This window comes from Pseudorasbora parva, chromosome 18 (genome assembly GCF_024679245.1).
Source record: "Pseudorasbora parva isolate DD20220531a chromosome 18, ASM2467924v1, whole genome shotgun sequence".
NCBI classification, from domain to species: Eukaryota; Metazoa; Chordata; class Actinopteri; order Cypriniformes; family Gobionidae; genus Pseudorasbora; species Pseudorasbora parva.
The window spans coordinates 4,858,724-4,872,622 of NC_090189.1; the positions used below are offsets into that span (position 1 = coordinate 4,858,724).

General features: G+C 42.4%; 1 protein-coding gene across 1 annotated transcript in view; it reads left to right on the top strand.

Annotated features, from left to right (window-relative positions):
• The first annotated feature begins 4,496 nt into the window (after positions 1-4,496).
• The window catches only part of LOC137047055 (zinc finger protein 420-like), a 29,404-nt gene continuing 20,001 nt past the window's right edge, over positions 4,497-13,899 (top strand). The window contains exons 1-6 of the mRNA XM_067424595.1: positions 4,497-4,569; positions 4,661-5,508; positions 8,572-8,680; positions 9,314-9,443; positions 10,337-10,778; positions 13,494-13,618. Of these exons, the coding sequence (XP_067280696.1) occupies positions 4,512-4,569; positions 4,661-5,508; positions 8,572-8,680; positions 9,314-9,443; positions 10,337-10,778; positions 13,494-13,618 (1,712 nt within the window). The 5' untranslated portion in view covers positions 4,497-4,511. The remainder of the gene's footprint in view (positions 4,570-4,660; positions 5,509-8,571; positions 8,681-9,313; positions 9,444-10,336; positions 10,779-13,493; positions 13,619-13,899) is intronic.

The window sequence follows — 13,899 nt, forward strand, 5'->3', positions numbered from 1 at the left end:
TCCGTCTCTGTGGTATGTACTGTATTTAGTGGCCTGTCAACATTTGTGTGTCTTTACTCGCAGTTTATGAGGACATGATTCGGTTTATGGACTAAACCTTAGCAGTAGCAAGCAAAACGGTTTTGCACGTCAGACTAGTGTAACGTTATACATAGAACAGCAATGGAGTAATCGTTAGCGCATTTGAATGACGAAGCACGCGATCGTGTCGTTTACTGATGTTTACTCACGCGACGATAGCCGACAGCACAGACATTTGAAGCAGTTTTACTCACCGGCTGCTTCCATAGCAGGACCGAACCTTTATCGCTGGGACCGCTCCGTCAAAAACACACTTCTTGGTAGAGCCCTGCACGGGCCTCAAATCTAGGCCCTAGCCCGGCCCTGGCCCGAGACGCTGAGGCCCTAGCCCGGCCCTGGCCCGAGTAGCTGAGACCCTAGCCCGGCCCTGGCCCGAGACGCTGAGGCCCTAGCCCGGCCCTGGCCCGAGTAGCTGAGGCCCTAGCCCGGCCCTGGCCCGAGACGCTGAGGCCCTAGCCCGGCCCTGGCCCGAGTAGCTGAGGCCCTAGCCCGGCCCTGGCCCGAGTAGCTGAGGCCCTAGCCCTGCCCGTGTCCGACAGCTTATCAAAATTCTCGGCCCGAGTCCGACTGGAGCTCGTGGTTTTTTGTTTTGTTTTTTTTGTTTACATTGTTGCAGCCATTAAAATAGTTCTGTTTTGTTTTTAATATCAAAGTAGTCAAATTTCGTTTTGTTTCTTTATTAAGTTAATTTAGAAAAATGTTTAGAGCATTTTTTTGTTTGTTAAATTAAAGTTTTAATTTTTTTAAGTGACCAGCGGCCAACAGTGAGTTAACCGCATATTTAATCGATTTAGTCTTTCAAATCAACTCTTGACTTGGCTTGCCTATAATAATAATTTGAATAATCCATATACACTTCGAGCATCACAATGTTAGTTAATTTCGCCAACTATTACCACCAGTAGCCTAAAGGGCATTTTTGACGAGCTGAGGCAGGCTGATTCTGCTCGCGGCTCTCGCAAATGGAGCTAAACAATCTCAAAATAAATAAAAAAAGAACATGCAGGTTGTCTTATAGCTTACCTTACACCTACACAAATGAATATAAATCCGATCTTCAATTCCCGGGGTATGTGCTCATTTAACGGAGTTTACAGCAACGGAAGCAAAATATTCAAGATGCATTTTATTCAGCAGCTCATTTCAGATTCAAAGACCACATAAGAGAGAGAGCGCGACCTAAGCGCACTGGTAAGATCATTTAGTCTCATTCATTTTTATTGAAGATGATTGTGTTTTTGAGCATCTAAGACTAATTTTAAATTTCATTTACGGCCATTTGCGTTGGCTTGCATTAGTCATTTGCTGCGATGCGTGTTGCAGCACCATCATATCTATCTGACTACAACATATTTCATGTTTGAAAGTCTGTAGGTTAACATAAATGCAGATATAGGCCTAGCCTAATTGTAATAATAAAAAACAACATAATTATCGATTTTGAAATATTAAACCAGTCAATACAGAACGAAATATTCTGTAGCCTTCTGCCGTCAATACCATGGATAGCCTATAGTATGGGCCGGCTATTGCCGACGTTGTCTTTGCTGTATCAATAGGCAATATATTTATATTTAACATGAAGTATAGGGCTTCCCTGTACATTAATAGCAGCAGACGCCCCGCGGATGACACGCAACAGAAACGCCACACTCACACCACGCTTGCAGTGTGTCTCCGGCCTTAACTCTAGCAGCTGCGCTGAAGAAACGCGCGCTGTTGCTGCTGGCGCGGACTCTGAACCTATGCTCTGAACACTGTGCGAGCCATCTTGACAGTCGCGTTAGCTATTATGGTCTGTATAGGCAAAATTATATTAACTCCGTTGCATTTCTGAATAAGAGACAAACCTTAGCCAATTGATGTCTTTATAAAGATTTAATCCTTGCAAGAATGAATCCACAATCAACCAGGCAATGCCTGCGTCGAGTATGAACTGAGGAAACAAAAGAAGGTTCAACCTTTTATACTCTTGTGTCAGTGTTTTACAGAAACAAAGGAAAGATGTCTTTTCCCCCCACCCTTCTGTAACTAATTCGAATAAGAAAACAAGGGACACGGTGGTCCCCCCCCCCCCTGTCTTCCTCCATCAGTGTTTGTGTCAAGGCCTCAAGTGGTGATGGGGAGGGTTTATGACTGTGCATAGGAATGTGAGGTGTGGCTGGCCTACATTTTATGATGTAAATGTAGTAGAGAATTTGTATGTGTGAAGATCTAATCAATGTGGCTGTGGCTGTGATTTAATTAACGACACCTAAGGCCCGGTGTCTCCAAACTAGCTGTCCTGTCACTCCATACTGAGGTGTTTCTGTATGGCAGAGACAGATGTTGATTTCTGTGTGAATTCAAACATAAATGATTAAATTTTTCTTCAACAGGTCTCATTTTGTTTCCACCAGCGCAGAACATCTCATTGTTCCATTTATTTGATAAAATAAATATAAAACGAAGGAGAAGCCTAAAAAAGGCCCGAAGCCCGGCCCGCGATTTAGGTATGACGTGAAAATTGTCCCGAAGCCCGGCCCGAGGGGCGTAAAAAAGTCGGGGCCCGTCAGGCTCGGGCATAAATGCAGGGCTTTACTTCTTGGAGTGTGGAGATCCACTTTGCGACGCGACTGAAGCGATGTTGTGAAGTTTCCCATCATTTCTGCGTTCAAATCGGTTCAAATGCAGCGCTGCCTTCCCGGAATGATGTGCTGAAGCGTTGAAGTCGCTTAATGTCAAAGTGGAGGAAAGAAGTGGAGTGCGACTGGATCTGCAGCTTGAGCGAGTGTTTATGGGCGTGCATTTCCTCTCTCGCTCTAGTCACGCGCGCGCACCCTACCGGGAGAAGAGCCCGTACGGCCCATACAAGGACCTTCTGCTCTTATTAACGTCAAGCCGACCCATACTCGAAAAAAACTCTCCGGAACTTGTGAGAAACCGGAAGGAGTATTTTTGACACAGAAATACTCCATCAAACGTCCAACATTAGTTTTTGAAACTTTGTCTATGTTTAGGATGGGAATCCAAGTCTTTAACAGTGTAAAGAGCTCAGTATGCATGAAACAGCATTTCACCCCCCCCCCCCCCCCCCTAATGGTAAAGAATTTACTACATTTTGGGTTTTCTCAACAGTCCAGCCTGCTGGTTTAAAATGCCACTGGGTTAATTTAACCCAGCATGTGTTCTGTCCAATATTTACACAGCGCTGGGTTGCCAATTGGGTTGTTTTTAACCCAGCCATTTTTAGAGTGTGGTACCGAAGAACCGGTACTTGTGACATCCCTACATACAACCATGTTTAATTTTCGTAAGGGGATCATGGTTCTGTGTAATCACAAACTGTATTAATCTATCGTCTCACATGCCTACCTAAACTAACACGAGTCAGTACATTGCATCGGATTCTGAGGTAAAACTTTTGTCGTCTTAACGTCATGATGTAAGCTTAAGAATTGTTGCCGAGAAGAAGAAAAAAACTATAATTATGCTAATTAAAATGATTATTAATGAAAATATATGAACTTATCTTAAAACATCTGCAACCAGTGTCTTTGCCTTTTGCATTGTGCTTTCAAAATGACAGTTTGGGAGCGAATTTAAACGAATCAAGGCGGGAAGCACGTGAAACAACCAAGTGCTGGGTAGAATCAACCGACCCAGCAGGTTTAACCCAACGACTGGAAATTTGAAACTACCCAATGGTGTTTAAAATGTGATCAAATAAACCAACAAAAATTACCCAACAGTCTTAATCCAGCATTTTGGGTTAAAAATAACCCAGCATTATTTAGAGTGTATGTTTTTTATTGTAACTTGCCCTGTAACTACATGAAACAAGGGGGAAACAAGAGCCACTTTAATTTACAGCCTGCAGATTCGTACTTACCCTGTAACTACACGGATGATCACCCCTTAATTAAAAAATACTTACAGTATATACCTTATACCTACAAGTACTTACTTTATAGTTACACTAATTACCAAAAGTTATGCTGTACATTTGCTTTAATTATGCAGTACTTTCCGGGCCGTAATCTAAAGCGTTACTGAAACTTTATCAGCAAGATGGTTGAAAACGGCGTATAATTCTCTCATTATTCTAGTTTAAATATTGGATTAAATTTTTTGTTCAGCTTGTTTTCTTTCAATTAGGACAGGTTTTGTATTTATCCACCAGGGTATTTTGAACACATTCCCATATTTAATCGACGTCTGATTACAGCAATCAACCCTTAACCATGAATAATTGAGAGTGATTGTAAGTGTGATGATCATCTGCTAAATGAGCAACAGCGACCACAATTCACACCTTCAGTCAGTGAAGCCGCTCCCACAGCCGTTCATGAGAGTTTAAATGCTGGGAATATTCCCATCTTCCCACAGGAGAAGAAGAAGCAAGCAGGAGGAATTACTCCAGGAGAAACTACAGACATACTATTGTAAAGATGGAGTTTGAGGAAGAACCCTGCAGAATAAAAGATGAAGAGACAGAGGAACAAATAGGTTGGTGTTTTCCTTCTCTTTAATGAGGAACAATAAGATAAAAACTTTGAAAATTTGTGGCTCTCTAACTTTTTTTGTTTCTAATTTTTAGACGTGATGAAAGTAAATGAAGACAAAAGGCATCAGTTTCAAAATAATATAGAAAATGGAGATGGCAACACAGTCATTTCACAGACTAAAATGAATTCCACCCCAAAAGAAGTCAAAGGATCTTTCACCTGCTCTGAGTGTGGAAAGAGTTTCACATGTAAAGTAACTCTTAAGAGTCACATGAGGATTCACACTGGAGAAAGACCTTTTGCATGCTCTCAGTGTGGGAATAGTTTCATGTATAAAGGACACCTTAAGAAACATATGAGGATTCATACTGGAGAAAAACCATTCACTTGCTCCCAGTGTGGGAATAGTTTCATATATAAAGGACACCTTAAGAGACATATGAGGATTCATACTGGAGAAAAACCGTTCACTTGCTCTCAGTGTGGAAAGAGTTTCACTGAGAAAAGCTATCTCAATGATCATCTGCACTGTCATTCTGGAGTGAGATCATTCAGCTGTGATCAGTGTGAGAAAACATTTGCTTCGCCATCAAGCTTAAGACAACATCTTAAAGTTCATGCTGGTGTGAAGCCTCACATTTGTTCTTTTTGTGGAAAGGGTTTTTCAAGACTGTACTCTTTAAAAGTGCATGAGAGTATTCATACTGGTGTGAGACCTTTTATGTCCTTTGACTGTGAGAAGACCATCGGTACATCGTGCGACTTAAAAGCACACCAGAGAATTCACACTGGAGAGAAACCGTACCAGTGCTCACACTGTGGGAAGAGTTTCACCCAATCATCTAGTCTAAAGACTCATGAGAAAAAGCATTGCCTGAAGGCCTCTAAAGCCGTGCTTCCACTGCAGGATCTTTCCCCAGGAACGAGGGACTTTAGGGTGGTACTCTGAAATAAATATTTTCCCTTCAAAATGGCTCTGCTCACGAGGTAGTGTTTTTTTTTTTTCAAAATTCAGGAACTTTTGGGGGGTGGGACTTGGGTGTTGAACATGCTGATTGGTTAAGCTCACGCAGCATTTTATTTTAAACACTATTTTTAAAAGTCTGTTGTGGATGCAGTGCGTGTAGTAGGAGTTGATTGTTATTCAAATCATCAATGGAGTTTAAAAATACAACCAACGGGTCGACGGCGAGGTTCAAGCTTTATTACATTTATTTGCACAGGATGATATCCAGTGGGCTTTGGAATCCTACGTCACCAGACTAATCTTCACGGTACTTTGGATGGATGGAAACGCAGACAGCAGCAGAATTCCTGGGACAAATTGTTCTGTGTAATTTATTTCAGTGGAAGCAGGACTTAAATGAGCAAATGTTCATGTTCGGATCCACCACTCACAAATGATCCACTTTCAAGTAAATAATTTGACATTCAGATTCAGCAAAAGCTGGAATCCAGGAAATCATAGTGATTTAAGAGGGTAATTTGCTCAAATTAGTAGTGTAGGATTGAAAATAATCAAAGATATTTGATATTTGAAATTTAACAAAGACATTTGCGTACTGTTTTCAAACCCCATCTCTCTTTGGCTATTTGGAAATCCTAAAAAAACAAGAAGGCCTGATGCCAAATGTGTGTCACACCTTTAGTACAATGGGGGAAGTTTGGTCTGATTGGTCAGTTTAAATGTCTCATGTTTAGGTTTCAGTCACATGGTCAAGGAAGCGATAAAAAGAAGAACAACTGTTGCTCTGTTAATGGTACAAGCTTTTGTCATCTCATACTCTATTTTGTAACTGTTTTAGGTGTAACCATAATCAGATTTTGTCAATAAATTCTTTCTATTACAAACGATTTGCTAACTAGTTTTGATTTGGTATTGACTTTGATGTGTTTATTACAATACAGTAAAGTCACATTATAGCAACGCTCTCCCACATATGTTCGTCCGTATAATACACCATAAAGTGTGTATCATATGCACGTGAAAAACAGCGTAGCATATGCACACCAAAATGAGTTTTGGTGTATACATTCCACAACATTGCACACTCGTACTATTTATACGCATTTTCGTGAGATCCGCCTGCTTTATTTAGTCTTTCAGCAACACTGCAGTCTGAACCTGTACATGACCCACCCTTACAGAAATGAAGTCTGATCATTTGTCAAAGGACATTTTGCATTGGCATGTTTTAAATCATACTTATCTGACTGCTATCAGTTTGTAGCAGTAAATGAAGAGATATCACACTGATCACAAGTTCAGTATGGAGTACCGCAAGGCTCAGTGCTAGGATTATTGCTTTTCACCCTGTATATGCTCCACTGGGAGATATCATTAGGAAGCATGATGTTAGGTTTCATTGTTATGCTGACGATACTCAGCTCTATATTTCTTCACGCCCTGACGAAACTTACCAGTTCACAAGATTAACGGAATGCATAGCTGATATAAAAAATTGGATGACTAGTAATTTCCTACAAAGGACAAAAAAACCTCTACATGTAGGGTTGCCACCCGGCCCTGTGAAATACGGAATCGTCCCGTATTTTCAGGAAAAATGACTGATTTGTCCCGTATTTTACATAGGTCCACCCGCATTGTGTGAAGACACGTCCTATTCGCTGCCGTCGTTGCTTTGTTTGATTGGTTTGTTTCAAGTTCACGGGCCGTGAACCACGGCCAATCAGAGTCAGAAGAGGAGGGGACCGCCGGTTATTTTCTATATGGGCCGAATCCATTTGAAACGATGGCGGAGGCAAGTCCAAATACCCTATATCAAAATATTTTTTTGATTGATAACGTTAGATTTCATATGCTGCCTATTAAGAAATAATGTTAATAATGTAGGCTACATTAATGATGGTATGATTTTTTTATTAAGGTTAAGTTGAAGCCTAGAGTTACACAAGCATTACTTTAATAAGAGATAAGATAGGACCTTTTAGGAATAAAATAAACAACTATTTGTTATGCTTAACAAATTTAAATAATTGCATCATCCAATAGGCTACTATAGAATTAACAATAGACTATATAAAAACGGAATAATACATAAATATATTTACTTAACTTACCAAAAATAAAAATGTTAAGTGTTTTATTAAAATAAGAAATGATTGTAGATATTATATCATTTACAGTTATTTAGGTGTGGTTTCACTGTTTGGATGGTGTTACTGCAAACAATGACAAATATTTTAGTCAAAATCTTTGTTCACAACACTATAAAATTACTCGAGTTAATTTGCAATTTCTTATCCTACTCCCCTCTAGGTTACAGCAGATGAGTTTGTTTTTCATTGTCATAGCTGTGGATTATACTGAGTGCATCTGTTCACATTGATTTCAATAGCAGATATCCTATCATAATGTCCATTAGTATCAATCTTAATATACAAATTATGAAAACATGTTTTAAGTTATGATATAGGACCACTGCACTGGCACACCATCTGTGGTCATCGTGGCCCCAAGGGATGTGGCCACCGCTGCGGCAGACGTCCCTTATTTTTCTGTATTGAAGGTGGCAACCCTATCTGCATGTAGAAACCTAGATTACTGACTAACACTTGATGGCTACTCTGTCAAGCCCTCGTCGTCAGTAAGGAACCTGGCTGTGCTCTTTGATACCAATCTTTCCTTTGTAAGCCACATTTCTAGCATCTGTAAAACCGCATTCTTCGATCTTAAAAATATATATCAATTACAACACATGTTTTCAATGCAAAATACTAAACAGTTCATGCATTCATTACCTCAAGGCTATATTATTGTAATTCTTTACTGGGTGGTTACCCTGCTCGCTTAATAAATAAACTGCAGCTCGTCCAAAATGTAGCACCAGGAAGTATGACCATATTAGCTGATTCTATCAAAACTGCATTGGCTCCCTATTAAACATTGTATAAATACTGAAATATTGCTAATTACTTACAAAAGCACTTAATAATTTAGCTCATAACCCATTATACTCTATCACGTATATGTGTAAACTAGACTCTCCCCTGTGACGGCCTCATCGACATCAACACGCCGGGCGGAGACGGTCCCCGCGGGCCACCCGAGGGTGGTCCGCTTCCCCGTCGGGGGGCTCCCGAGCAGTCAAGTCAGTCGTTCCCTGCCGGTCCACCGCTTCAGGGCACTGTGCTTGCTGTTCGAAGTACACCAGAGGCCAGCCTCGAGAGGCTGGTTCCCTTAATAGATTTTCTAGACGAGTGGAAACGTCTATCGAATATATCTCGTTGGGTCCTGCAGATAGTCGAAAGGGGGTACGCCATTCAATTCAAAAGGCGGCCACCTCTTTTCAGCGGTGTCCTACCCACAGAGGTGGGCCCGGAGCAGGCTCTGGTAATGACACAGGAAGTAGAGACACTCCTGTGAAAGGGGGCTATAGAAACGGTTCCTCCTCCCGGCAGGGAGTCAGGGTTTTACAGCCGTTACTTCATCGTGCCAAAGAAGGATGGCGGGTTGCGCCCGATATTAGATCTGCGCCTATTAAATCACTCTGTGGCAAAGCTCAAATTCAGGATGCTCACACTCAGACAGATTGTATCGCAGATCAAGTCGGAGGATTGGTTTGTCACCATAGACCTCAAAGATGCGTATTTCCATGTCTCCATCCTTCCACATCACAGGAAGTTTCTGAGGTTTGCCTTCGGGGGAGAGGCTTACCAATATCGAGTACTTCCCTTCGGTCTAGCACTGTCACCCCGCACATTCACCAAGTGTGTGGATGCAGCTCTGGCGCCGTTGCGTCTGCAGGGCATCCGCATACTCAATTACATAGACGACTGGTTGATCTTAGCTCACACCGAGCAGATGGCGGTTCAGCATCTCGATGCTGTTCTCGCACACATGTCGAAATTGGGGTTGAGGCTGAACGCCAAGAAGAGTGTGCTTTCTCCGGCTCAGAGAACCACTTTTTTTAGGCGTGAACTGGGACTCGGTAATTATGCGGGCGCAATTATCGCCGATACGCATAGCATCGATCCTGGCAGCAGTCAAAGAACCGAAGCTAGACCGTGCCGTCACTGTAAAGCAGTTCCAGAAACTGTTAGGCCTCATTGCAGCTGCGTCCAACGTGATACCTTTTGGCCTGCTGAACATGAGGCCGATACAGTGGTAGCTCAGAACAAAAGGGTTCTCCCCGGGTGGAAATCCACTCCCCACGACCAAAGTCACGCGGCGATGCCTTGGTGCTCTGGTCATGTGGAAAGATCCCGGGTTTCTGTCCCAGGGACCTGTGCTGGGAGCTCATGTTCGTCGCGTAACGCTAACGACAGATGCTTCCCTCACGGGGTGGGGTGTGACCATGAGTGGTCGTTCATCCCAGGGTCTATGGCAGGAACACCAGCGGCTATGGCACATAAATCGGCTAGAGATGCTCGCTGTGTTTCTTGCGTGGAAACAGTTTCTGCCCGACCTCAGGGGCCACCATGTATTAGTCAGGACAGACAACACATCGGTGGTCGCCTATATAAATCATCAGGGGGTCTGAGGTCCCATCCCTTATACAAACTGGCACGTCAGATCCTCCTGTGGGCCCAAGGGAAACTGCTTTCCATCAGGGCAGTTTACATCCCAGGGGTCCTAAATCAGGAAGCGGACATCCTGTCGAGGCAGGGGCCGAGGCCCGGGGAATGGAGACTCCACCCCGAGGTGGTGGAGCTCCTATGGCAAAGATTTGGGTGAGCAGAGATAGACCTGTTTGCTTCGGCAGAGAATTCTCACTGTCCTCAGTGGTTCTCTCTGTCTCATCCAGCCTCACTGGGGTTGGACGCCATGGTACAGGAGTGGCCGAGGCTGCCCCTGTACGCATTTCCCCCGATTGTTCTGCTTCCAGGAGTTCTGGAGAGGGTAAGCCGGGACGGGGCCAGTGTACTTCTAGTGGCTCCGTTCTGGCCGACCAGAATCTGGTTTTCGGACCTAGTATCTCTCCTGGAAGGCTCTCCTATGGAGATTCCGACCAGGAGGGATCTCCTCTCTCAGGCGGGAGGGAGACTCCTGCATCCCCGCCCAGAGTTATGGAAACTGTGGCCCTGGCCTCTGAGGGGGCCAGGCTCCTAGAGGAGGGTCTCTCGACTGAGGTCGTTGAGACCATCCTGCACTCCAGAGCTCCATCCACGAGGAAGCTGTACGCTCTAAAATGGAGACTGTTCTCAGCATGGTGCAGAGAACGGCAGTTGGACCCAGTTAACTGCCCGGTTGGTACAGTGCTGGAGTTCCTGCAGGCGAGGTTCTCGGCAGGGTTGACCCCCTCCACAATAAAGGTGTACGTGGCGGCCTTAGCTGCTTTCCACACTCCTTTGGGTGGAGTGTCTTTGGGAAGACACCCATTAGTTACACGTTTCCTCCGTGGTACTTTAAGGTTGAGGCCGGTGGTGCATTCGAGGATCCCGGCCTGGGATCTGGCCATTGTTTTACGGGGCTTGTCTGAGCCTCCGTTTGAACCCATAGAGGAAGTTCCAGAAAAGTTCCTCACCCTAAAAACGATCTTTTCGTTGGCCATCTCGTCCCTTAAAAGGATAGGGGACATTCAGTCCTTGTCGGTAGGGCCCTCATGTCTAGAGTTTGCGCCTGGCATGGTAAAGGCTTTCCTTCACTCCAGACCAGGTTACATCCCCAAGGTTCCTATGAGCCCATGGGGTCCTATTACTCTTCAAGCCTTCTGTCCTCCTCCATTTATGATTATCCTCGTATCCATTCCATGAGATTTCACACTCGTACTATTTATACGCATGACCATGAGATCGTGTTGGGATGAACATGTTTTTTGAGAACCTTATTATCAAGTGTACACTTTTTCATCATAAAATGATGTGTTGACACTTGTAGGTTCATTACAAATCAATAAATAATAATAAATGCTTTTTTAACAGAATGACATGTTAATAAAACTCTACAAATGTTAGCAACACATCAGGTAATGTTGAAATAGTGTGTACCTTGTCAACACAAGACTTTACAATGAGGGTCACAAAATGTAAAATAGTAAAGTGCGTATAAACATGAACAACCTATCCGTTGATGTTCAGATGGTTTCCACGGTAGAATTGTTTACCAACAGCCCAAAATCAATGGCTTATTAAATAATGTTGCAAGATACACAACAGCATTTTTAGAGTCAGATGGTGAATTAGAAATCCTTAGTGTGTTTCAACTGCTATGTAAACTAATGTAAATATGTAAGTGTAAAATAACCTTACAAAAACAGTAAAGCTACAGACATTGTTCATGGTTAGTTCATGTTAGCTAATTCTTTAACTAATACAACCTTATTGTAAAGTGTTACCAAAACGGTAATTTTGGATAAAATGTAATCAAAAAATCCACAGAAGCACAAAGTATATTATGTGTAATGCACCTCACAGAGGGTTTAAATTTATTTTATGAAAACTATAACTTATATACAATTACAAAAATAAACAGAATTAGAGTAAAGCATCAACAATACCAACAGAAAGAACTTCCCCCAAAACCCTTTGTTTCTTAAACATGAAACTAGCCAAATTAGGAGAACGTGTAATGTTTTTATACTGAGCTACACATTAAGGTCAAACAGCTGAAGATCCACCATGACAGAAAAGCAAAAGCTCAGAGATACTTTAGTCTGGATGAAATACTGCAGAAAATCTGGGGAGTTTAACACTCACATCAGGCCAAAAACTGACAATCTTCACTTACACTGATTTACTGTAAGACACTCTGCTGTCATTGGTTAAAACAAACACAATAATTCATCTGAAATATTAAAAATGTTGCCTTCGGACGACTTTTTAAGGTAGGAAGGCATGTCTGAATTCGATGTTAGCTTCACTTCCTGTCTCCTGAGATATCGTCATCTGATGGATTTTTGAAGGCAGCATACATATCCTTCACTGCCTTTGATATCCCACAATCCTGTGCTTTCCTGTGACAGCTGAGCTAAAATAAAGATGGCTTCTGAAAGTTGTGGTCAGTTTGTTTGTAATGTTTTGACCAATGTTTTCCACTTCTGATGTCATTTATATTGAGAAATTACTATTAACCCACTATGAGACTAATTATGAAATCACAGATAGAATAAAGTTAGCATTATGCGCCTTTAGGCAGGTGCACAATGTGCATACACTCAGTGTGTTACACACACTGGACACGCAGCAGCACAAACATTTAGAAAATATATAAAAAAATGCGCAACTGGCTTTTAAAAGGAATGGAAGATGAGACTCTGATTGGTTTATTGCACGTTACACCCAAAACACACCCATGACTCATTAAGAGACCAGGTACAACCCTTTTAGACCATGACTTAGCGCTCCGACCATTTTTCTCGTATGTAAACTAGCAAAAGTGGATTCAAGCACACCCTAAGTGCACTTAAGACATGCGCTCATATCGCTAAAATAAGGCCCACAATGATTGTAGCACAAGTGAAAATCAACAATACTCTTCTTTTTCAGCTTAACTCCACACTGTCCACACACAACTTTTTTAATCCTCATTTTTGGAGCATCCCTCAAACCTTGCTTGTCAGTTGTCTGTCCTCCGGTTATAGTACGGATCATCTTCCAAACTGGCAATAGATAATGTACCCAAATGCCTGATATCTACAAGACTTAATTACTTATTCATTATCTCTGCTATCACCCTCACTATAGTTCCTTTCTTACTGCAACCTTATTTTCTAATGCACTGACATCACCATTATCAATACTTTCTGGAAAAGGTTGATCTTTTCCTCTCCGTCTTCTATCAAATTTGCCATCCTAAAACACAAGCAAAGAGGCTTTTCACTGCCTGCCAGTACTGAACAATAATGCAGATAGAAAATAAATGTGTTCTCCTATACCACTGACCATAAGGCAGTGAGGCAACAGGCCACTGCCTAAGTTTCAGACGCAGCTATTATTAATGTTGAGCGTCCTCTTGTGCTAAAGGAGTCTGTCCAGCAGAGGGAGACAGGCAGAAGGAAAGCTGAAGATGACGGAGCTAAAGAGCTCAAAACAAGCTGGATGTACAGTGGTGATCTAAAGAGGAAAAAGACAGCAGTTAAAATCAAATGGTTTGTCAATACCTATAAGTCTGCTTTAGAAAGCCTGACCAGACAGCTTGAATTTTGAAGGTTTTGGGGCTATTGTGTTGCTATGCATTTGCTGGGTTGTTCAGGATGGTTGCTAGGGCGTTGCTAAGGTATTGTGGGCTCTTTCTAGGGTGCTGCTATGAAATTGTGTTGATGGAGGGTTGCTTAGGTCTTACCATGTGGTAGCTAGGGTGTTGTGGGTGGTTTAGTTGCTAAAGTATTATGGGCTAGGTTTTTTTTATTATCTCCATTCCTGTCACCGA